General features: G+C 30.2%; 1 protein-coding gene across 1 annotated transcript; it reads left to right on the top strand.

Moving 5' to 3' along the window:
• The first annotated feature begins 3,764 nt into the window (after positions 1–3,764).
• On the top strand, positions 3,765–25,526 carry LOC106678760 (carnitine O-palmitoyltransferase 2, mitochondrial). The gene is made up of 12 exons (XM_014417502.2): positions 3,765–3,993; positions 5,026–5,069; positions 7,791–8,189; positions 9,380–9,521; positions 10,280–10,436; positions 12,254–12,524; positions 15,225–15,421; positions 18,291–18,460; positions 18,592–18,705; positions 18,797–18,908; positions 22,555–22,744; positions 25,270–25,526. Exons 1-12 carry the CDS (start codon positions 3,958–3,960, stop codon positions 25,409–25,411), a joined length of 1,974 nt encoding a protein of 657 aa, XP_014272988.1. The 5' UTR covers positions 3,765–3,957; the 3' UTR covers positions 25,412–25,526.
• Positions 25,527–27,328: the final 1,802 nt, after the last annotated feature.

The following is a 27,328-nucleotide window of genomic DNA, read 5'->3' as shown; positions in this document are numbered from 1 at the left end:
GTTTTATTGCAAAAATTAAAACATTAATTGTGAGTTAGCCCATAAATAATAGTTCCACACCAGTTAATTATTAATCTATCGTTATTAATATTTTAATTTCTAGTTAAAATGTTAAGAGCTTGCATAGCTATGTTTCTATTTAATGAATCCAAAATATATAAGTAATGTTTTATGAATAGATATGCACAACTAATGTAATATTGTCTGTGTTATGTTTTTACAAACTTAGGATGCAATCTATTAGGGTTTTTTTTTACTTACTTTAGAAATACAAGGGTAACATGCTCCTAGCTTGCCTATGTTAAGTAACTATTTGATCTACAATCAGTATGCATGCACTATTTATTTATGATTTGCTGCACAATGGGGTTTAACACATAGTGAAAGTGGTTCTAACAATTTAGATTCGTTTAATATTTAAAATGTTTACACTTTTATTGGATAAAGTAAAAATTTGAAATACATTTTTCTTTTTCAAGGTTCATTGTTCTCTCCTACTAAATTACTAATCTGATTAACCGGCTTATGAGGGTTTTTTTTATTGACTTGGAGTTTAAGAAATCATGCAATTTTCTTGAGCTAACTCAATCAGGTCGAATCAATTAGGATAGGTCGATGGCGATTTTCATGGTGGGAGTCCAACCTATGTAAGAACTAAAAAATCCGGTTCTCAAAGGCTTCAGCCGTTAGTCTTTTGTCGTAACTTTCGGACCAGCCTTGTTCTCGCACATATTCAGCACCTCGGTATTTTACCAGAATGTTGTTGCCAGGTGAAAAAGCCAATGAAAACATAAGATTACTCGGTGAATAAAGAACGTTGAATAAACGAGATAATGACTATGGTATTCCTAATCTGTATGATTTTACCATTGAATTTCACGGCTAGGAGATTTACTCTAAAATCAATCTCCGGAAAACTTAGGTTTCGGTTAGTGTGAGAGAACGAGAAAAACTGCATTAAATACTCCCTTCGGAATCATTGATTACAACCACCTGAATTTAGGATTGAGGAACGCCGGACAATGATTACAGCGACTTCAGCTTCCTCTAAAAATTCCTAGATGATTTTTTTTAGTAGGATCGAAGAACGAAGAACACGAGGGACATCTTCGCGAAGTCTTCTGACGTCTAGACTAATATGACATTGCAGTTAACCCCGCTAAGTGCGTATTCGGAGTATCGGAACTTAATTTTCTTGGAAACATGATCACAGCTGGGTTAATACCGCTTAACTACAAAGTTTCATAGTTTCCACCACCAAAGAATCTACGCCAACTCCGCTGTTTCATGGGAACGTTCAGTTTTTATAGACCCTATCAACCAGATGTGGCAGTGATACAATGAAAAATATTTATCCCCTATATTTAGGATTCCAGAAACCCTAAAGGCCTTTGAGGAAACCAATAAAAAATTTGCAGCAACAGTCGAACTGACTCACCTCGGTATCAATATCGAAATTCCAATAGCTAGATATGCTTCTTACGTTGTGTGGGCACTGTTTTCAATAGAAAAAGGGAGACACACAATATCCACTAAGATTTTTATCTAAACCACTCAGAAAATTTTAGAAGAAATACTCTGTTTATGAAAATGGTGTGTTGGCAATTTATAAAGCCATCAAATACTTCAGGCACTTGGTTAAAATGTAAAATTTCGCCATTATTACTGATGGCCGTCCGCTGATACAAGTTTTCAATCAGAAGCCCGAATCTGTAACTCCTATCCGTACTCGTTGGCTGTTGCAGATTAGCCCAATCAATACATCAATTGTTAATAAGTCAGACAAGGATAATGTCAAGTCCAATGCCCTATCGCGGATGGAAGAAATACAACGCAAGGCGGTTTTGTCTCACTATCTGAAGCTCAAAAGGATGATTCAGAATTACACTAGATTAAGAACCTCATAGTCTATCATTTAAACATATGGTAATACCGACATAGATAAATCTCTTCTGTGTAAAAACTTCGTGGGTAAAGCGAGACCTTATCTCTCGCCTGACTCAGATATTTCTCATTCCCAAAGATTTACAATCTTAGCCACCCAGGTATGGCCTCACAAAAATTGATGACCGGAAGATTTTTCTGACACAATATGAAGAAAGATGTTGCTCATTTAGCTAGACGGTGCATAGCTCGCCAAAACTGTAAAATTCACAGACACACTGGAGCACTCCCTGGAAAGTTCCAACCCACAGCCAGATTTCACCATCATCTGGGTTTAGTAAGACATCTTCCAACATCTAATGGATTCAGCTATTATCTGAAGATGATAGATCGCCAAACTCAATGGACTTAAGCCATACCTGGGGAAAATATTAAAACTGAGGCCGTCTCCAATGCCTTTTACAATCAGGATTTCTCGATTCGGAGTGTCATCCAGAATATTCACGGACCAATACGAGTTGCCTTTATTCTCACACCTCTACTGGGTATACACCGATATCGGAGAACCATATACAACCCTCAGTCCAATGGTTCCATTCTGCGCTGACATAGAACTCTAAAGACCATCACTGCACATAAATTTAACCTCGTTAAGTAGAGACATTAAGTAAAAATACTTGGAAAAGTAAGTGAAAATCGTAGGTAAATTTTAAATTTTGTACTCTGCCCCCTAACAATTGCTGCAACGACTTTTCTTAATAGCGGAGTGAAAAGATTGAACAAATCCCATATCTTTGCATTTCTCTTGAACAAGTCTTAACCTGTCATTTCCTGAGGTTAAAAGCTGCTCTTCGATCTTTTATAAATTATCCTTTTATCAATCTCTTGAACTAGTACACTTGATGTGCTAGTTGTCAGAGACTTTGGATTATCATCATTGTTGTGTGGTACTTTATCTCCCTCAATTCGTGAATCATTTTTCTGGAGGAGAGATCAATCGTCATTGGGGTCAATTTTTCTTAGAGGAACCACACAAAGCCAAAATATGGCCTACTTTTTTCTTTGGAAAAGTCACTTCCTGCATATCCGGGCTGTTTCCCCTACCACTTGGTGGCTATTTTTTTTTCTAAATACCTCTCTAATTTTTTTACGCTTCGATTTTTGGCGTTTCACTCATAGTAGGAAATATAAACGCAAGAAAAATGAAATGAAGATCAACTTTATGAGGAAGCAGCTTATTGAAGTAGTAGTCCATCCATTACACCATAAATTCCACTACTCTGGGAATGGATATCCAGCATCGACCTTTTTTTCGCGAAGAAACTCCACTGTTTCACGGGTAGCACGACAGCAGACTTCCTCCCTTCGGATTCTCGCCGTATGCTGTGCAAGCTACAAAGAAGAGAAACCAAAGTCAAGATGAGAAAGTACAAATACCAGGTAACGGACTGGAATATGTACAAAGAAGTGATATGCCGAAAGCTACAGCTGATCCCTACCTTGCGCATCCAACAGCTAGCTGACGACTAACAACAACTACCATTTTTCGTGACAGCCAACCCCGAGTCAGCTGATTGGGAAGATGGATTGCGTGGGTTCCGCACCCCAAATGACATTGTCAATATTTCTTCATGCCACCTGCTTTTTATTCCCCACTAAAAGTTAATATCTGTGAGTGTTTTCTACGGCAAGCACTTCTGAACACCATCTGTTGTTCACCAATCTTACCAGCGGTAAGCAGTGTCACTTGTAGAAATTCCGAGATACGATGGCATGAATGCCATTTTTTTTTATTAATCTAAGTTTGAAATAAGTTAAACATGAAAGTTGTTAATGCATGAAAAAAATATCTTCTATGGAAGTACTATCTTTGTCGTGAATGTTCAGCTACTCACGGTTCAATTTGAATGCTATTTATTAGATGACATATTATGTAGATGCCACCTTTTTAGGAATATATACTATATTGAGTAATGTCAGTTTCTTCTGTCCTTCTCTATAACTATTTCTCAAGTTTTACAGTTGAAGGTCCCTAGAAAGGCTGTTGTATTAAATTTATATATCACTTTTACTATGTTTCCTTCAGCTCATAGTAAAAAGCTCGTTGAGGTATTGAATTAATACAATTTTAATTTTTACCCTTTTAATCACTTGATATTAACATTTAAGTCAGTAAGCCTTAAGGCTTGGATCTACTTTATGATGAGATCGGTTTTCATACAGCCAGTTCATTAATATTAATCTTATATCTTGTTCGCAGATGACACCTTTGATTATTTTAGTGTAATTGGCATCTTGCTTTTGGTTTTGTTCTTTTAGTTATGTTTTACAGATTGCAATAGTTATTTCACTATAGAGACATGATCTATTTGACAGGTGTGTCCTTATCAAATCTGGTTGACAGTTGTGTTCATATCAAATCCATTTGACAGTTGTGTTCATGTCCTATCCATTTAAAACAATACCCCTGTCAAATAGTGATTCTTTCTCTTTCAGCATCACTTTAACTTATTGATTGTATGAATTAAAATTATCATAAATAGGAAATGAGTAGTTAGCATAATTCCATGTAAATTGTGTTGGTTTATAAATTACATTATAATTTTGATCAACTTCTTTATTTCTCTCAAATTTGAGGTATATAATGTCTTTATCTTGGATTAATCAAGGGATTGAATATTATAAATTTCATTTATTGTAAAAATTTCCTTTGATTCTGCAAGTGTCAAGCATAACTGCCTTTTGTGCCAATTTTAAGTATTCAAAATCAAGTCCGAGATCTTCTTTACCTTCATTTGTGCTTTTTAAAATTAATCCGCTGGGAGATTATACTATCTGAGTCTTATTACTTAATTACTCTTTTTGAAATTTTAATTCAAAGTCTAGCTCCTGGTATTTTCTAAATTTTTCTACCCTAATAGTTATATCAATAATTCTGGTCATTTTATTCCTTTTGGGAATTATTAAAATGTCTGGGAAGTTATGTAATACTCTATGATTTATGATTATTTTTCCATCCCAATAAACTTTTATGTCACAATTTTCCAATTAATATTATTGAATAGTTTTAGTCACCTTTTTATAAAATATTTATTTTTGAACTTATTTGGTTCATATTACTTACATATTTTGGTTTATCAGGTTTGGATTTCATTTTGGCCTTCAAGATTAATTAGCTCCATAAGGTAAGGTGTATAATTTTTAGATAATCTTCAGTTTATGTTTTTCTCTTTTAATATATCGCGAGCGCTACCACAAAACTTTTTATCTTGAATTTCAGAGATTTATAAACTACCTTTTTTTAAATATTTAAAAATTTTTTGTTGATAGAATATTTTGATACCATTGTACCGAAATATCATTTCGAAAAGATATTAAATCCCAATGGTAAAAAATATTTTCTCTGAAATTCTAGATCGGAGGTTTTGCTGTGGTGCCCGTATCTGGTATTTTTGGAGTTTTATATAACTGCTTACAACTGATAATCTCATATACTTCTTTTTCTGTTTTCCTATGCCTGTTGTAATTCAAAATTCATTAAATATAAGAAAGTAAAGTTTAATCCTTTAAAGCAAACTCTTCCTTTTAGCTCCTGATTTACAGATATGAAAGTGGTGATCAGACCAAAAGGGTGATTTTATTCTGCAGTAGATTTCCAATTCCCTCAGGTGGAATTAAATTAAATGTCATATCATGTATAGATCTTGATCCTATATTTTCTCCTCATTTCTACTACTTTCTCTCATTCCATATTCTCATTTCTATTCTCTAAAAATTTATAGAACTTTGGTCAATTCCTCCTTGTTAGAGAACTTTAGGACCTTTATAAAACTCAGCAAGTTAATCATATCAACAGATGCCTTATTCTGTTCCTTAACATCTTCTATGTCAGTCAGTTGCCCATTTTCTATATTCCTCTAGAACAAACCTCTCTTGATAGTGTTTCCTCTAAACTTTTAAATCTTTATATAATAATTCTCATACATTTATCTTAATAATTTTGTAGTAGTTGATGGATCTCTATTTTAAACTTTTCCTGAGATCAGCTGTTTATGAAATCTGAATTCATTCCTCTTCTCTTTTTCCTTGTTCTTTTTATGTATATTTGGGTAATTTGTTTATCTTGTTTACTGTCAAAGTTGAACTTTTTTGGTTTAGAATTAATTACAGTATAACTACTACACTTTTTCTCACTAGTGGGAATTGATATAATGAGAGGGGGAGGGAGAGGGAGATTGAAATAAACTATAATTGACTTGCCTGCTGACACCTCCTAGCTGATACCTTGTCTAATGGAACTCTGAAACATCTGGTATCCATTATTCTTGAAAGGTTTCTGGGATCATTTGGATTATTGGGATCGTTTTTTTGTCTCCCATCATATCCAAATGTTCACACAAAGACTTTTGTAATATCGAGAGGGTTGATAAGTAGCAAATGTTTGACCAGTTGGATTCTACTAAAAGGAAGGCTATATCTATTGGGATATTGGTATATAAACTTTCAGCATTAAAAGAAGTTAGGGTGTAGTGGTCTGGAATAGTGAAGGATAATTGATTACAGAGATGAAAGGAATTGTAAACATCATACAGATTGTTATGACTAACGACTTGTTAAGGGAAGAGTAGGAATTTTAAATTAGTAAACTGAGTTTAACTGAGGGAGAACTGGCATTGGAAGTGATAGGATGGAGGGGGTTATTAGGTTTGAATTTTGGGAAGGCCATAAAAACGGGGAGCAATAGAATTGTATGAAATGAGGTTTCTGTATGTCGGATAGTTGATATGTTTTTAATTTAAGAGATCTTGAAGATATTTGTTACTCATGATTTTAAGTGAAGGAGAAGGATCTTGGGATGTGAATCAGTCAGATAGAAGTAGTGTCATTTTGTGATTGTAGTCAGAACAATCCATAATTACAGTTTTATTACCTTTGCCAGTCTTGGTGATAATTATGTCATTGTGGGATCTAAGAAAGGATTGGGTGAAGGAATGGTCTTTAAAGAATTGGAAGAAAAGAATGGAGGGTGTTGGAGGTAATTTGAAATAATATTGCAAATTGAAATACTCGACAACTCCTTACTATTGTTGGAATGCTGAAAAAGAGCGTCATTATGAATGTATTCTAGATCAGTAAGAAGTTCGGGTATAATTTCTAGTGAAGAGTTAGGTATTGAGAAATTTTTTTTTTTAATATTTCTTCCTTTTTTCCCCTACTCTCACATATATCTTCTCCCTTATTCACTTTTTTGGGCATTGTATATTTATTTTGGCTGATTAATCTTTACTCATTTATATTACTGTGTATCCTTTATCCATTGTAACATATATTCCACTTTATTTCTTGTGCATTGTATCATTTCATTATGTTGTTTTAATTATTTTCAGACATCACTTAACATATTTTATTATGTTAATTCCATTTCTTATTTATTTTGTAAAATTCTTACCTCTGCAATATTATATATTATCTTCCATTAGTATCAATCAACTACTATCTACTTAATTTATTGTTATATATGTTTCCAAGTTTTTTTATTTCTCTGAATTAAGGTTGTTATCTCGTCTGGTGTTTCAACCCTGATGAAGACTTGAAATTCAGGTCGAAACATTGTATAATAATAAATAAGTTTTGTTTATTTAGGTATCTTTGCTGACCGCACCCCTAATCATCTTCTCATCATATTAATCTACAGTTAACTATCAGCACCCCTTTAGACTTATTTATGTTTTTAAGGAGTATATACATTCAGCATATGTTATAAGCATATATATATTCTATTCGAATTAAATGTTTGTTTGTTTATTAATAATTTATTTTAGAACTTTCGTATTATTAATATTGAATCCTTATTCTTTATAGTTCCGATACATTTTTACATTTTAATTTTTTGTCTTTTATTATAGTTCTGATGAATATCAATATCTGCAAAAGAGCAAGACTCCTACAATGCATTTTCAACCTTCCCTACCCCGGCTGCCGATTCCTGAATTGTCAAAGTCTTGTGAAAGATATTTGAATGCACAAAAACCTCTGAGAAGTGAAGAAGAATTTTCATTACTTGTTAAAAGGGTGAAAGAGTTTGAATCAAATGCAGGCATTGGTTTGCAAAAAGAATTAAAACAACTTGATTTAAAGAATAAACATACAAGCTACATTTCTGCACCTTGGTTTGAAATGTATTTGAAAGACCGTAAACCCCTACCCATAAATTATAACCCGTTTCTAGTTTTCATTGATGATCCAAAAATTGAATATAATGATCAACTGGTTAGGTCAGCGAATTTGCTAATCTCATCTTTAAGGTTTGTACAACTCATTCTTATAATTACATTGTATAAATACTTCATATCTAAATCATAGTTGACCAAACTTTTGCTGCTAAAACCCCCTTGTGAGAATTATATCTTGAAAAACAATGATGTATTTTATTAATTTTGTATTATATGATATTGAATACTGCCTTATATCTCTAACTATTATTAAAAATATACAATTCTTAATAATACTTAGATTTGATTATGTAATAAAAACCAAACCGTATGTAAATATATTTTTAATTAGAGCTTTAAAATTATTCCCTTTTATAGCTTCTACACACTCAATTGGAGAATACATGATTATGCATGGTTACTAAAGAACATTAGTTGACCTTTATATTCATGAATTTTGGATTCCATGGGATTTTAAGTTTTTAATTTAAATAACTTTTAAAATGATTTGAATAAAAAAGATTGAAATAAGCTTTTTTGTGTTGATCATGAGAAATAATTTAATTATAACAGTAATGTGGAAACTGGAAAATTCGAATTCATGAAGAACACAATGTTCTCTAGAATTTTGCTTTTTAAATAAATTAGAAAATAACCTATGTGGTGAATGAAAATGAGTTAATTAATAAAAAGAAACCAATCGGGTCACCAGTTAAATCTTTGTTCACGGACAGAATTAGGATAAATAAAAAATACCAATCTTGAAATACAAATTTTTATATTTAGCATAAGAGATTATTTAATTAAACAGTTATGTGAAAACTGGAAAATTCATGACCAGTACAATGTTCTCTATAATCTTGTTTTTTAAATAAGTTAGAAAATAACTTATGTTGTGAATGAAAAGAATTTAATAAATAAAAATAAACCAATCAGGGGACCAGTTAACTCTTATTATTACATTGACCGAAGTTGTTATTTTCAGAATTTGGACAATGACGCATAAGAGCTGAAACATCGACTTTTGTGTATTGTAAGTAATAAACATATCGCTGGTTACCTGATTGGCTTATTTTTATTTCATAAATTTTACAGCACCAAGATTTGAAAATAGAAGAAGAAAACTGATCCCATGTACTTTTTAATCCCAACTCCACTAATTGTGTTATTGAGTTTTTTACTAACGTATTAATTCTTATTTTGCATTTTAGTTCTGTGTAAGTGATTTAAAAGTAACTTTGTTTATTGCTTATTATGGTTAAAATATGTATACTGTGATTTAGATTTATGAGATCTCTTAGAAATAATTATTTGGAACCTGAAGTATATCACTTAAATGCAAAAAAATCAGATACAGGACTTTTTCGAACAATTACTGGAGCTTTACCTTCTTCTGTTAGTTGGTATGGAGCTTATCTGTTTAAGGTAAAATTTTTTTTTTTGTTTGGGCTTATTTTACTGTTTCTATGGTTTTAATTATTCCCTATATTTTAAGGCTTATTGATAGAATGAAATTGCTATATTTAGATCAATAAGTATTACCTAAAAAAGGTTGCATCTATTAAAAGAAACTAGGCTTAGCAAATTGGTTACTATCATGACTTTGAGGCCCAGTTGGATTTTATTTTTGTTCCCGTCTTGTTTCTAGGATTTTATTAGGTTATTTTATTTTCTACAGTATTAATATTGAGTTTATTTTTATTTAATTACATTTTGATAATATTTATTAAATTTATAGTCAATTAAAAATTTCCTCAAATCTCATATCCTTATTCAATGAAGATATAATTTTATCATAAATAGATATACAATTATTCATTTTAGAAAATATTTAATATCTTAGTACTTTTATGCAATTTATGTGTTAAATAATTCAGAATATTGATCAGGTTTATTTTTAGGCTTTTCACTTTGATATATCTCCATACAAAAATCTTTTTAACACTAATCATATTCCTGGATATGCTATAATATTTTTCCATTACACTATTATAACTTTGTATGTAGTCTATTAAAACTTTTCTTAACTCACTCATATCATCATTTATGTACTTACCCAGTGGAGATATATTTTTTTTTATATATTGAAATGCAATTAATTTTAGAAGATATTTCTAACATTGTTGTATTTGTGCAGTTTCCTGGATTACGTTATTTAGAATATTGATCAAGTTTATTTTTAGGCTTTTCCCCTTGATATGTCTCAATACAAAAATCTTTTTAACACAAGTCGTATCCCAGGGTATGGAAAAGACAGAATATTCCATGATCCTTCTTCAAAGCACATTATCATTATGAAGAATGGTAATGTTTACAAGTTGAATGTTCTGGATGAGAATGGTTAGTAATTATTCTTAAATTTGAATGTAACTTTATTTTTATGTTATAAATTTATGGAAAACTACTATATAACCAGAATAATTAATAAATGACCTAATGTCTTTTCTATTAATTATTGGTATACTTTTTCTTTTAATATGATTGCTGTTTAAAAAGCAATATTAAATCTAAAAAACTAGAAATTTATCAAATACAATTAATTTGTCTGAAAAGATATGAAAATATAATTGTTATTTAATAACCATCTGCTATTTTTTCACATAGCAGGTCCTAGAGGTGTGTCGGAAAGGAGTAAATGTATTGAAAAGACCTTGTCAGAACTGAATATATTGTCAAAATGTACAAGGTCACTGAGTCAGTCTGTTTAAGGTGTGTTGGTCAGAAGTTAACATATTGAAAAAATCTTACAGTATATTCAAATAATAATAATAACAGTAATAAAAACATAGGGTATCCAATGTAAAACTCAAATCATAAACCTCAAAGAATTCTTATTCATTGTGCTTACTACTTGTAGAATCAATGTGATCTGAGGAAACGGATTCCATCACTGAGTAAGTGAACATAATGAACGCATGGATTGTTAAAAAACCTTGTCTGTTAATGGAGTGACCATTAGGGGTTTGTATCCGGCAAGTGACTATGTCCTACACACCTATAGCAGCACCTCTTACTCTAAGTACAAAAAAATATATAAATGTTATAATTCCTAATTTCAGTTCCTTGATTGTTACTGATAAATGATACTCCCTTCACATCACTAATTATTCAGATTGGGAAAAATTTGAAAATAAATTATTTACAAAAGCCATTTATACTTCTTAATAATAAACAAATTGAAATAGCAGAACTAGAACAGCAAATATTTATGCACTTACGGGAAATGAAAACAGAAACTATTGGCAAAAAATTATTGAGTGTATTAATTAATGTGACCTTTGAAAACCCGAGGAAAACATTATTTTTACTATTTATATCGAACTGTAATCTGGTGGAATGAGGATCTAACAAAACTGTCTCAGAATGTGTTCCATTTATGTGTTCTTAAAAAATATTAAAAAAACAAATTTTAACAATTTAGTCATAAAAATACTGAATTTAAATGTTTTCGTTCATAAATTCAAATAAAAAATTACATAATAAATACAAATCCCTATTTATTCAAAATTATTAATGAAATAATAAAATGAAGAGTCCGGGTGCAGTCAAATTTTGACTCGGACCATTTTCATTTCATCATCTCATACAGTCAATCATCGATCTTCTAGTATTAATGAAATAGATGATATTTTAAAAGTATTGAATGAAAATAAAATTAATGTAGGTTGAAAAAAAATGTTTTTTAATAAATTCTATTCTATTCACAACAGCCTCTGCTAATACTTTTATTCTGTTATTATATGCCACAAATGTATGATATTCTAACAACATATTTATATTTACTGTGATATACCTATTGATTATGTACCACAGTAAATTGAGCAATAACTGTTATAGTGATTTGTTTATTGTATTAATCAATTTATAATATTTTATTTTGCCTTTATTTACAATAAGGACTGAAAATCCATCAATTACAATTTGTTTTTTAGAATTAATGCTGCAAGATTCTTAGATTCTCCTCATTGCCTTGAAGTGGCATGTTTTTTTTTTTTTTTGTAACCTTAATATTATTTTTTATTTTCTTTATGACCATCTTACCATATCTTTGAATGTTATTTTAATTTATTCAAACAATAGAACTAAAAATTTATTTAAATTAGTTTAGTTTTCAGCTTAAGAAATGGTAACTATTAAAATTTCCGATTATGTTTCAGGGCAAATATTGGATCCTGTAGTTATTTACTCTGGTTTAAAGTTAATTTTAGATGATAAAAAAAAACCTGCTGAATTTCCTGTTGGGATTTTAACAACTGAAGATAGAGATATCTGGTCAAAGGCTCGTGAACATTTAGAATCCCTAGGCAATGCTGAGGTGTTCAAAATGATTGATAACAGTATTTTAAACTTAATTTTTGACGATGAAGAACCAACAAAAGACTATAAAACACTAGTTCAGCGTTACCTGCATTCCAATGGTCTAACTAGGTACCATATGTTTTAAACATTTTATATTATTTATTGTGTGATTTACTTTACCTTTTTGTGGAACTTTCCAGTTTACTATTATATGTACCTAAAACACTGAATTTTTTCGGCAGAGTTTGTTTGGTTAAATTGCTGATCAGCAACTCAGGGTACCTGACACCAGAAAAAACTAGAAAAATCAAGGAATGTTTTAAGCCTTGAAAAATCTGGGACTTTTTTGTAACCTGGGAAAAAAAATATACTATACAAAATGTTCAAAAATAGAATTTTGAAAGTTTAAATCTTCAGAAAGTTAAGATTGGCTTCCGGGAACATCCTCAGCACTCAATGAGTAATAATAATATTTTGACAAATATCTATCGGAGCTACCATAACTGTGATGAATTTAATTAGCTTCCTCCTGAGTACTTATTAAAGTCTTTATGTCTGATGGTTTCTGAGATATCAACATTTCTCAAGACAATTCAATGTTGATGAGTGTTGAATATGGTAAAAATTGTGTGAAATATTTGTTTTTGTTATTTTGAAATTATAAAAATACTTAGTATTGATCATATTTTACTAACTGAATAGATAATCAACTGTCAATAACTAAGTTATAATTGATTATTAATTATAGTTAATGATTAATTAAGATTATTATAGGATAGTAGTGTTATTTCTGAGCTTTTAAGTCCAATCACATCTTTTTATTTTAATTAGAGTGTTCTACATACTTTAACCAGAAGAACTGGAGAAGAAGACAAAAAAATTCTACCTTCATTGATATTCTTAGGATGGCAATACTACCATGAGGTTAGAGAAAACATCAGTGGTTAAGCCCAAGATTTGTCTCCAAATGACATCTATCAACATCTCCCTTCTGATGATGAACTGAAGAGTGCCAGATTATAGGTCGATATTGTGACATTATGTCAATTATAATATTGTGAAAGTCATTAGGGAGCCATACAGTCCTACTGAAGACAGGAGAAATTGATTCAGTGATTGGACCTTAAGAATATAGATTATTCGATTACTATGGTTAGATTAGCCAAGGCCTTGTATAGAAATAAGGGTAGTTCCCAAGCACTACAGTCAATGCTTTCACTGTTGAACTAATGAGGATGGATCTTGGAATACATTTTAAAAATAACAGGATATTGAGAGAGAGAGAGAGAAATATTCCAATCTGGTATTCTAAAGTAATGAAATTGTTCTACTGTGTAATGATAATTTCTTTTTTCTTTGTATTATATAGATTTAATTGTAATGTAATATATTGTTTTTTTATTAATGTTTTATAAATAAAATGTTTTGTCTTAAATAAATTCTTATTAATTCTAATGAACTGTCTATATTATTATGATATGACTTAATTTTTACCTGTGATTAATTTAATTAATCATTAGTTATGATTAAACTATTAACGGTTGCTTATCAATTCACCCAGTGAAATATGATTAATATTATTTATTATTATCACTTTAGAGGAACATACAAAAAAATATGTTTTTACACAGCTTTGGCCATAACTCATTTGTTGTAAATGAGTTATCTTGAGAAATATTTGACATCTCAGTAACTATTGGACTTACAGACATCAATAAGTACTCAAAGTAAAGCTAATTATATTCACTTCAAAGTTGTTTATGATGCTCTTTGCAGGAACAGCAGTTTCTATAATGCTCTTTTATTGAAAAACTGTTTCCCGGATTGTATTAAATGAGTGAACAGAGCTCTATAAGGGTTTGAACTTTAATAAATTTCCTCTTCTTTAAACGAAAGTATGAGTTATGGTTTTCATGTGGTTGTTAGTTACCAAGGTACTGAGCATGGAATGAAAAGTTCACAGTTTTCTTAAATGAATTAAACTTTCGATTTTCTGAGCAGATGTCAATCCAAACCCAAAAAAATTAGAACTATCCAATTGTTTGTATTTATTAGCTCATTTTTTGGCTTATTCGAATGTTGATTCCATTGATCCTATTAAGTAAAAAATTAAGTAGTTTCTGAAAATAAGATTAAATACCTGTTTTTTAACCATGGTGATAATGTGTTGTCAAACGCAGTCAAGGTGTTGAAAAATAAATCTTATTCATTTAAGTTTGAATCATTATTTGAATTCATTTTAACATATTTCTAATTTTGGTCACATTCTTTTGTTATTTGTGTCTTCATTGCTTCATGATTTATACCTGATATAAATGCACATTAATAATCAAAGTCTTAATTATATCACTGGAGTTGTGTGGATATTTTTCTGTTACTTTCTTTTGAGAACTCAGTTTTATTTTTACTTCCATTTTATTGATTTAAAATTATGTAGACTGAAGCAAGTGTACAATATTTTGGAAATAAACATATGAGTTGTGCTTTTCTTCTTCTATTTTCTTTTGTTCTTAATGTCCATGCTAGAAGATGAAAACAAGAAGTCTTATGTTTAGCTTTAACTTTTTGAAATGTATAAAGTCGTGATTTTGAATAGGCTGCTCTTAGATCAATCAATTTAAATAATAATAAGTTTTCAAAATTATAATTTAACCATAACAAAACAATATGGAAATTATTTTTAACAATGTTACACATACAGATCATTCATATTTCTTCAATTCTTATACTAACCTCTGAGTTTTTTTTTTATTATGTGCCTCTTATTAGATGCTTGGCCATTCTAGAGAAAAATTTTGCTTATTTAATATAATGCTTATAATATTTCAGGTGGTTTGACAAGTCATTCTCCTTAATTGTTGGTAGAGATGGTACAGCTGGCTTAAATTTTGAACATTCTTGGGGTGATGGTGTAGCTATTTTAAGATATTTTACTGATATCTATAAAGATTCTACCAATAACCCTCAAGTCCATCCTACATCTAAATACAACTTGAGCAGTGCTGAAAATTTAGTTTCAGATTTAGGTATGTTATAATTTGTTCTCCTCTTTTGTTTTTAATAAAATTACTACACCAATAATCTCTTAAGTTATTATTGTATAATATTCAGACAAAACTACAGATATTTATTACTTTATATACTGTATTATATATGAAAAATGATAGCGCTTTATATAAATATTGTGTAGATAATTATTATCATTATGTAATAGGAAATGATTTTATCAGATAAAAACCTAAGACTTAAAGTATTTTCTTTCTTAAAAGGAATTTGAGAATCACAAAAATATAAATATATAAAAATGAAATTATAAATAATATATAAAAATGACATTGCTCTCCTGCTAACATTTTAGGTATATTCAGCAAAAAAGAGTGTTTTTCATCTTTTCTATAAAAGTCATATATATCCCCAGTACCTTCCTATGTGAAATTTTGTTTGGAATGTGTTGGTAAACCTTTTTTTTATTTCCCTTTCCTTGAAGTATTCCACAAAAATTGGTTAATTTATTGTAATTGTAGAAAGTAATTTAGACATTAAAAAAAAAAAAATTAATCTTGAAATAATTTTATTTTTTATAATTTTCCAATATCTTATTCATTTTAATTTTTAAAATCTGCTAAACAATAAGAAATTAATTTCCAGGAATTTTGATGATAGTATAAAGGTAAGTTCAACCCAAGATGATAATTTTTTCACAAGAACCAGATCTGTCATATGAAACAGGTAATTCAATTTTTAACTGCGCTTAAATTCCTAGAACGTTTGTTGGCGGATTTCAGTAGTGGTCAGATACGATCGTTGTGATCATTGAAGTTAAGTTACCTGCATGTTATAAAATTGTCATTGGAATCTTTTTATCTTTTCTTTTCATTGGTTTTTAATTTAAAGTAGATTATCAAATTTCTAGTTTAGAGGAATGAGTAGAAACAATGTTATGAAAAACAACATTCATAAAAGTTAGAATTATAAAACTTCAATTTTTTTTTTAAGTTTCCTCCTGATATTTCATCCACATGTTCCAGACTGCTTGTGCAGACAGAATGCTGTATGGCATTTTACACTGAACTGTAGTTATGGATATTGTCATTACTGCAACAGTCTCACATGTAGTTCATATTCTCACCTGGTTTCTCCTCTCTCAAGTGGTGCAAATTCATATTTTTTATTTTCACTTTTTATAACCACCTCTGAATTTGTATAACTGCATTCCTAGTATTGTTTAGCACAAACCCACCTTTCTTATTTAAATTGATATTGCAATAATAATTATTTTTAATTAAAAAAAAAAAATTGAGTCAGAAAAAAAGAAAACAGAAAAGTACTATGGCAATGGATATTCGTTTGCTGGAGGTCGATTCTTAATCTAAATCTTTATAGGTTTATTAAGAGCATCAAAATTTACAAAGAAAAAAATATAATGCAAATAAAGTTTAGATGCATTACCTAAATTTTAAATGTGATAAGTATCAATTCATATATACATAAATAAACACATTCTTTTATACATGTAACTTAAAAAGAAAACCAAATAAAATTAGAATTATACTATAAAGAATTTAAAACAATATACAATAAATTAAACCGATATGAATCTCAAAAAAAGTTAAAATAAATTTATAAAATGTTTTCAGAAGGACCAGGCATGCCTTGCAAATTTAATAAAATATGAATATGATCAAAAATTAGCTGCCTGAGCAGGTGGGGCCTCTTTATGAATGAGATGCCTAAATAGGTCGTAAATCTCCATCAGAATGGAACAATCAGCCAAGAAGTGTAAACCATGTCTTCAAAGACATAGCATTGATGCTTTGAGAATCTTTCTCATTGAAATTGTTAGGTGTCTTCATAAATGGTATCCTTAGGCATGATCTGTAAGATATTCTGGAAGAACGAGATGAGGATCATTTCCAAACCATATATAAAATTATTTACCTACCTAGGCAAAAAAGATAATTTCAGTGTTTTCTTTTATTTATTAGTTTATTTTCAATTACAATGGCTCTTTCTTCCAGTGTTAATCACTAGCAAGAATACTTGGCTATGACAGAGGACTGATCAAAGCCCTGCAATTTTTATGTTCTTAATTATACTTGGTGAAGCTGATAGACATCTTTCTTCAAGTCTTACTAATATAGCACTTATAAGTACATTTCAGCTCTCAGACTTAGGTGTTCTCAAGCTGGTCACCATCCTTTACAGTGTCTGGATGGATATACTATATTTTTCAAATGATTTGGTAACAGGTCTCATCTTTTTTTTTAAATATCTTCTGTACTATGTCTGTGACTATCTAATTGTGCGTAGACTGAACAATTTCAATAAGGAAGATGGGCTCATCTATTAAATGAAATGTGGTTATCCATTCAGAGGCTGGATATAAAAGAAAAACATGAATCCGTATTGCATTAGTGAGGAGAAACCTGTTTTTTAGAAAATGTAAACTGTAGGAGAAAGTATTTCTGTAGTGGTGATTATCATAATTATAGGAAGCTACTAAAGACTGACACTTCTTTGAAGAACATCACTCTTTGAAGAGGTCCCTTGGAACATGTAGAGGAAATATCATGTAGAAGATAATGTTCCTGAGATCGTTGTAGGTGATTAAGTTAAGGTGTCACCTTAGCTACCTTAGTCAGCAATGGCACCAGACTCATTTCGTGGAGATCCTCTGAAATGAAAAGTCGACCTCACCATTTTGATTAGAATAGGTTGGTCATCTATAACCACCATGTTGTATGCTAGAAATGGCTAGAAAGGTAAAACTTGCCACTAAAAGAAAAGTTAAAGTTAAAAATTTGAAAGAAATAATTTTGTTTGTGCATTAATCTTTTTTTTTTTTTTATATTCTTTTAAAATGGAATTTGGTAACAATTTATTATTTATTTTCAGTTTTTAATTTAGATAACCCATCAAAAGAATTCATAGTAAATGCAAAAAATAAATATTCATTAACATGTGATTCTCTTGATATTGAACTTCTTGAATTCCTTAAGTTCGGGAGAAAATTATGTAAATCCCATGATATTAGCCCTGATTCGATCATGCAGCTTGCTTTTCAGGTAAGAAGGGCATTATTATTGTAGTTATTTTATTATTATTATTTTTTTTTTAATGTTAGTTAACTGGCTTTATTTTTTATTATCAGATTTCATGAATAAGTTATGTATATCTTTATTATGTCTTATTTTAGCTAGCATATTACAAACTCAAAAAAAGCTTTGCCTCAACATATGAGTCTTGTAGTACTGCAGCATTTAAACATGGGCGTACTGAAACTGTGAGACCCTGTACTGTTGAAACTAAAGTAAAAATCAATAAAACATATTAAAATTGGTTTTTGTTTCCTTTATCATTTTTTTGTCATAAGATAACTTTTGTTTATTTATTTTTAATAGAAATTGTGTGAAGCTATAATCAAGAAAGATACTTTAAGTAAAGCTGATTTACTAAGAATGATGAAAGAATGTTCCCTAAAACATGGACAATTAATAAAAGAAGCTGCTATGGGTAAGCTTTAAAAATTATCCAAAGTAATACACTGTCTGACCATTTTCTGTTATTTCTTGTAATATTAAGCTGAATAAATAAAAATAAAAATGATTAATGAGCTTTAGCAAAAGAGACTGTTTTGCATAATAATTTATTTATCAATTTCCTTTTTTGTTAAGATTCACAAAAATGCTTAAATCATGAGAAAACACATTTAATACGCAGGATATTTTAAGTGCAAAGGCCCTGCCAGGATAGTGTATCCATTATACTCCTCTATAAGAAAAAATACAATTATCATGTTGATGATATTTGTAAGGTATAGCATGCTCTCACCTGATGCAAATTACCTCCTTACTTGACTGTTGGTCTAGAAACAGTTCATCCCTATCCAAAATACTGAACCCATGATTGTTCATGGGTTGAGTAATACACCTCGTTTTCTTTCTTTGAAAATATTCTACAGGAAATCTATATTCGGTATCATATTTCTATTTCATCAGATCAGTAGGGTGGATCATCAAACTTCACAAGAGCAAAAAATTTGTGTTTTTGAGAAGTTACTGGTTCTTGATAAGATTAATTAAGCTATTGACTCTGGTTCAGTGAGCGAATAATTCAGAAAAAATTCAAAGAGTTTTAAATAACTATTTAACATTATAAATATTTCAGGTCTGGTAAATGGAGTTAAGTAGCGTTCGAGAAATTAGTGTTCGTGTGATTAATTAAGTGGATAAAGGACCGAGCTCATCTGGAACTCCTGGGCTTATGTTCAGATATGACTGTTCCAGAATATTTATTTTTTATTAGTATCAATAATATATTTTTTCATCCAATCTTGGCTAAAAGATTTTCAAATGTTCAACCTAAAGTCTAAAACCTCCATTTTTATCACATTTTAAAGATGAATTTTAATGATTGTTTTTTTATTTAGTTAATATTAACAATATAAATATTTTCTAGTAGCTCATCGCTTTCTTTTGCATTCAAATCTAATCTTTATTTCTATTTTTATATATATTTTTTAATAATAATAATAATACTTTATTTATTCTGGGACAAGTCCCTTTAGAATAATACAGAGAAATCAATAGATGAGGGCTGAGGAGCCTCAGAAATACTTTTTAAAAAAATACAAAGAAATATAAACTGTCATAATAAAAAACTAATTATAGGTTACTTTCTCACTTTTATCAGTTGAACAATAAAATAAAAAAAAAAATAAATAAATAAATAAAAAAGAGAAAAGAAAACAATGTAAATAATTAAGAATGATATAATAGTTTACATACATATTTACAATTATATTAATTTACAATTTTATGGGGTCTGAATAGGAAATGATTGAACAGGCGGGATTTAAAGGTAGGGAGGCTATTGGAGCGATGGATGTTGGAAGGGATGGAGTTCCATAAGGATGAGGCTCGGATAATGAACGATCTATCGAAAGCAACGGTTCGGTAGGCCCTTTTGTATAAATCTGAAGACTGTGAACGGGTGTTGCGGGAACATATGGAGGATTTGAATTGAAAGAGCTCATAGATGTATGATGGACGGCGGGATTGGATGACTTGGAAGATGAAGGAAGCCAGGAAATACTTACGACTGTAGGCAGGATAAAGCCACTTCAACTCTGCATAAAAACGGGAAACAGAGACGTCCCTTGGGATCCCGAAGATGTATCGTACACAGTAATTAATCAAATGTTTTAATTTTGCCTCGAGATCCCCAGAGACGCCCCCATATACAGCAATAGTGAAAGTGGGGAAATATTAGAGAAGTGACCAGGAGCCTACGAGTTTCAAATGGAAATAGGTGGCGGAGGTAATTTAAACGTTTTAAAGTTGAAAAGGTACGGTGGGAGATATTGGATACATGGTTTTTCCAGGAATGTGTTTGATCGAAGGTTATTCCCAGGTTTTTGATGGTGGGGTAAAATTTGATGGGACTATCATGTAGGAACAGAGTTGGAATATTAGGAACAGTTTTATGGAGATGATTGGAGCCTATTAAGATTGCCTTCGTCTTCTCCGCATTTAGCTTGAACTTGTTAGCTCTTGCCCATTCGCAAATCCCATCCAAATCTTCTTGAAGTTTCTCTGTGGCTGGTAATAGGTCAGAAGGTGGGAAGGACAGGTATATTTGGAAATCATCTGCATAGATGTGGTATTGCGAGTGATGGATCTTGAGGTGAAGGTAATTAATATAAATAGCAAACAGAGTAGGAGATAGAGAAGAGCCTTAAGGAACACCACAGGAAAGGGGGAGGGTTTTAGATGGAGGTTAACCTGGGACGACTACACACTGGGACCGATTTGAGAGAAAGGATTTAAACCAGCACAGGGCACTGTTGGATAGAGGAAGATCTAGATCTAAATCTAGAAGGATGAGGATAGTGAGGTTTTGGTGTTCAATGGAGTTTTGGAGGTCATGTTTATTTTATCAAGGTTATTTTAAGGAGAGCGGATTGCGTCGAGTAGCCAGATTGGAAAGGATTGATAAGGGAACGTTCATCTAGGAAGTTGGAGAGTTGATTTTGGACAAGGCGTTCTAATGGTTTGGAAAGGTTAGAAGGGATATAGGACGGAAGTCATGCAGTGAGCTAGGGTTAGAAATTTTCTTCAACGGTCGGACAAGGGCAGTTTTCCAGGAAGATGGGAATATGGAGTATTGCAATGAAAATTTGTAGATGTGGTAAAGAACGGGAATAACGACAGGGAGGGTGGATTTTATTAGTTTTACTGGAATACTATCATTTATATTAGTGTGGGAATTTAGGACAGCGGGAAGTAATTCATCATAGGACAGATGTGAGAAAAAGAAGTCTTCAGGATTGAAATTGTGATGTTGAATATCGGAAATAGAGGAATTGTGAGCATAGGCTAAGAAATGGTCATTAAGGTCATCTGGGCCCTGTTTCATAATAAAGTACAAACTAATATTATTAGTCTTGTAGATTTATCTCAATTCAATTACACACACTTGTACAATAGGTACTTATACTTTTGAATCTTTAATTCCTGTAATATCACTTATAGTCATCCCTATCATGAAAAAAATTAGTATATACCATACCAATTTCCAATATATATACCGTACCAATAAGTACAAAATACCACACTTGTACTATGAACTAATACTATTAGCTTTCATTATGAAACAGGCCCCAGGAGTCACATGGAGTGAACTGAGATTATTGGATTCTGGTAGGGATAGGTTACGAAGTATTTTCCATTTGGATTTGGAATCAGGAGCATTGGAAAGTGTATTATGTTCATTATTATCATATTGTTATATGATTATATTAGTATTATTATTGTGTTCACAAAAAATATAGATAAGGAAAAAAAGCATTTTATTCTCTAAATGATATCCTAAACATGAATGACTCTTCAGGTTATCCCTGATTTTCATTAGACTGCAGTCACTTACAGTTATCTACAATTTGCTTTCAATCATTCTTTGAACAATTAGTACCTTCTAAGCGGTAGAAAGTTTTTTCTTGTCTCTTTTAGCTATAATGTTTATTTGTTAACAAGGAATATTTATTTATTCTCCTTCATGTTTTATAATTATAAGTAATAATTAGTTGTTTAATACTAGTTGTAGCATAATTTAAACATATTTCTACTTTTCTTTATTAACTTAATAATTCCATATTCAGGTCAAGGTTTTGACAGACACTTGTTTGCTCTGAATCTGCTGGCTCAAAAGAATGGAAAGATCCCAAGTATATTCTCTGACCCTTTGTACCAACAGTTAAATCATTATGTAATATCTACATCAACATTAAATTCAGATTTTTTAATGCTTGGAGCTTTTGGGCCGGTTGTTCCTGAAGGATATGGTATTGGGTAAGAATTTTTATTTTAATTTTTTTGAATAAGGAAATATTTATAGTTGTGTGGTATTGGGTCTACCAGATGTTATTCCATATTGACCATCTTAACCATGAGTCTGTTATCGTTTTAGGAACTAAAACTTGGATAGGTTTTAATAACTAAACTAAATTTATATACATGTAGATGTTAAGATAAACTTTTATTTCAATAATTTCTCTTCCATTATTTTCCAATTCTGATCAGCATAGAAATGCAGCTGCAGTCAAGTTTCATGAAAACCTGAAAAGATTGGCTTTATCTCATTACCAGCAATACAAGCATGCTGGTGAAAGGCAACATTATTTTATAACAAAGTAGTAATGGTAATCTTCATGGAAATGGTACACCTCTGGTATCCCAATGACTGCAGAAAGGAATATTATTCTTGCAAAAAACTGGGGGGGGGGAGAATACAAAATGAGAAATAAGAAGTATTTTCAAGAAAGAGATACATTTATATTCTCACACTGCTTTGTTTAAAATATTAAACATTTTTGGTAACTTTTGTATAGATAACAGAAGAAATTAACAAATATTAATAGTAAAACATTAACTAAAGAAACTGAGAATAAAAGTCAGAAAGAATAAAAGAAGATTGATTATAAAGGAAAACACAGATCTTTAGTATAAATATATTGGCAAGGATTCAAAATACAACATCCAGGTTCTCCACCCACTTGATGACAACCGATGGTTGATTATTACTTCTTTATTGGTATCACCCTGCTATCTTTAAACCACATATATTAAGTTCCTTACCGATCTTATTTCATTAGTCTACCAGTAGAAGTTGTTTGTTTTTTTGGTTAAGGGTTTTTTGATTACACTCAAACTTCTACTCTACTATTAAAAAATACCTCTGATCTTCCTCTCAGGGGACGTGCTAGATTCAGATGTCTCCAATTGTATTAAAACCCTGAAGGGTGTATGATTAGTACAGTGATAGAAACCCTTTATTATCCTGGAAATTGGTTCCGTGTGATTCTTAGATGTTAAATTAGGATATTAAGATGTGGTAAGAAAAGAGTTAATTACATTTATCAGGCAATCAGGCTAGGATCATGATTTCCCCTCATATCAGTATTGATGAAGTGTAGTAAGGGTATTCCAATGTCATAATTATAAGTTTACCATTGGAGTATTGACGGTAAAGTGGTGTTTGTTTAGTGATAAGGTAAAAGTACCTGAAGATTTAGCCAGAGTCAGACGTCTTCTTTCCTGCAACTGTTATGACTGTATATGGACCATGGTTCCTCTCTTCTTTTAATATTTTTAAAGTACTCAGTTCTTATGGCATTATCATTTAAATCTGAGGAGTAAAAAATTGGCCAAATCCCAGTGGAAACAGCTTGGTAAAGCAGAAACTGTGGGAAAAAATCTCTTTGTACATTAAAAAAAAATATCAATGTCTGAATAATACAGGTTTTCCAGGATTAAATGTCAGTAATTAAGGTTGGGGTGGGGAGTGATTGTAAGTAAACCACCTTTACTTCTTTAAAAAAATAAATAAAAAGTCTAATTATTGAACAAATAATAAAAATCATTCCATATTGAAAAATCAGAAGTGACCCATTTTAGAAACATTTTGAAGGAGAGGTAGGGAGGAAGGAACCTAGATACGTGAAAGCATAACCAGAAGAAAAATTATGCCAGTTAGGTAATCTTATGTTGTAGGTATCTGATGTGGTTTTAACCTCTCTACCTCAATATATCTTTAAAATCAAAATAGATTTGCATCATTGGATATACTGTTGGGAAGTTAATTAAATAAAGCAAGTTTTATATAACCCAGGACCTTAGAAATTCATTACATAAGATTCTACCGAGTATTTCCTGAAATTAGGCATTTCTTAATTTTTACGTATTTATTTGCTTGTGCTGCTATAATTGTCCATCAAAGCAATACTTTCTTACAGATTGTTTGGTATCTTATAGAAACTTTATCGTAGATTAAGAAAATTTGGATAAAAGTTAAGAAATATTTATTTATAGTAGAGGAATTTGGACTTTTAGTGGAAGAAGTGGTTTCTAGGAAGACACTTTGAAAAATCATATCTTACCACCACATTAAGATAGGAAGGTGTAGTTGTTTGCAGTGAACTACATTTTTGTTAAACTAACCCCTCTTAATTACTTATATTTCTTCCTGAAACACCAGGTGTAGAATATTGTAATGGCTAATAATGAATATCATCTTGGTGTGATGTGTATCCTGTGACCCTTCCTTATAGTAGTAGTATAGTACAGAATCATTTAATTTGGTCTTCAAATTCAAGTAGTTCTTTACATTTAAGTTAAGATTTGACTGGTGAACTAAAAAACTAAGTAACAGCCTTTCATTATATTATTTTATAAATTAAACATCAAATAAATACGGAAATACTAAATTTCAATCAAATCATACAATGTGTATGAAAAGAATATAGGTATTTTATAACTTAATAAATGTATCAATTAGCAATAACCATAAAATTTAACATTTTTAAAATTTGTTTTAGATATTCAATTTGGGATGAAAGGCTTGGAGCTATTGTTTCATTCTATAAAAACAAGGCAGATGGAAGAGGTTTTATCAGTTGTTTAGAAGAAGCATTATTTGATCTGTATGGTGTATTAAATAATAATAAATTAGTATCCTAATTCATTCTTCTAAAATTTCTACTCTTAATACTTTTTCTAATGAGATCTGTTGGTATTATAATCAGGATGGGATGGAATAAAGACTGTAAAAAAATTAATAAATATTTATTTTCAATTCTTGTGTCTTCTGTGTTAATTCTGTATAATGATGCCATTCTTACAAAACATTTGACCTCTAAATGATAATCACTTAATGGATGAGAAATGAGAATCTTCTTTAACACTAGGAATATACATATAGAATATATCCTTGGCTATTGAAACCTTTTCAAATTCAATTGCGACCTTTCCCATTTTAAATATAACAGTCAATTAAAACTTTTTATGTTTGGTAATGATGAGAAGATAGTTGACCGCAGATAATATATATGAGAAGATGATTGGGGGTCAGTCAGAATAAATAACAAATAAGTTGAAATAACTTATTTAATAGTGCCAACATTTCGGCCAGAATTTCTAGCCTTCATCAGGGCTAAGAACAAAAAACAAGATAAGAACCAATGAATACAAAAAAGAAAATATAAACAGAATGACATATAGTAAATAATTGTACATAATAAAATTAATAAGAATAAAGTGATGAAAGAAGTGGAAAATCAAATGTAAAATTCTGTTTTTATTTAAAACGTTTCTGTTTCCACTGAAATAATTTCCTTTTCAAATGAAAAAATTTCTAAATCAATTGTAACGTTTTTCATTTTAAATGTAACCCAACTGGACCTGAATTATTCAGAACAATAAAATTTGTTTCTTATGTTATTGAAAAATATTTGTTACTAATGATAAATCTTATCCAAAATGTCTCAACACTTCTTTATTAGTCATATCCTATGTCCAGGCCATCTTCAAGGACAATCTTAACTATAGTTTCACAGCCTCATCATTAATTTATAAATCTTTGCAGTTTATTTAAACCCAAGTTAAATTAACAACAGTCATAATAAACCTGTATTTGTCGCTATCACATTTAATAATAAAATATATTGTTTGTAATAGTATCAATACTCATCACAATAATATTATTTAACCTATGTTTTTATTGATCACAACATAGGTTAAATAATATTATTGTGATGAGTAATGATAGTAATGTATAGAGTTAACAAAAAATAGACTTTATTATTAAATGTTATAGTGACAAACACAGGTTTGTTTTAAATGAATGGAATATGGTCCGGGTGTGGTAAAAAAAAACTCAAATAGTAGATAATTATACTATTTTATTGAGCCAATGTTACGCCTAACGTTGCAGGGCTTCGTCAGGGCTAAAAAAGATGCAAACACTATAGTTACAAAAAAGAAAAAAAAAAAAAGAAAAAACAAGTGTAAAATAACAGGGGTATAAAATGTAAAAACGTAAGATATAATAAGAAAAATTAAAGGTTATAAATAGTAAATGAAAAGGGTAATAGTAACAGATAGATAAGAGAAGAAATATTAAAGAAAGTACAAATAGAGAGATGAAAAAAGGAAAAAAACAAAAAAAAAAAAAACAAATCAAATGAGACAGAATGCATACCTTTTTTTACGGGAGTCAAAAACAAAGTGACCGTTGGTATTGGGAGGAGTGGGGACGGCAGTTATGCCACAATAATGAAAATAATTTGTTAAGTAAACATAGTAAAAAAATATTTAAATTAGGTGAACAATAAATGGTAATATACATAATAGGGGGAGAAGAAATATTTAAAAAAAAAAAAACCAGATAGAAAAACAAAGGAAAAGTAAAGTATAAAATAATGGGATACAATGTGTGTAATTAAGAAACAAAATATAACCAAATGAGCGGGGATACAGAAAAGTGTAAAATATAATAGAAAATTAATATAAGTACACTTAAGAAGATGACACATGAATATAAATTAAAATATAGATACATGAATATAAATGAAACAGGAAGGATAGTGAATATAAAAA

This window comes from Halyomorpha halys, unplaced genomic scaffold (assembly GCF_000696795.3).
Source record: "Halyomorpha halys isolate HHAL.00 unplaced genomic scaffold, Hhal_1.1 Scaffold158.1, whole genome shotgun sequence".
Classification (NCBI taxonomy): Eukaryota; Metazoa; Arthropoda; class Insecta; order Hemiptera; family Pentatomidae; genus Halyomorpha; species Halyomorpha halys.
Note: the sequence above shows the minus strand (reverse complement) of the source record. Positions and strands in the feature narration are given on the sequence as shown.

Coding starts and splice junctions, on each gene's coding strand:
- LOC106678760 (XM_014417502.2), top strand. CDS start 3,958: ATGTTTCCTTCAGCTCATAGTAAAAAGCTCGTTGAG. Junction 15,422..18,290: donor AAATTTAGTTTCAGATTTAG/GTATGTTATAAT, acceptor ATTTATTTTCAG/TTTTTAATTTAGATAACCCA. Junction 22,745..25,269: donor CCTGAAGGATATGGTATTGG/GTAAGAATTTTT, acceptor AATTTGTTTTAG/ATATTCAATTTGGGATGAAA.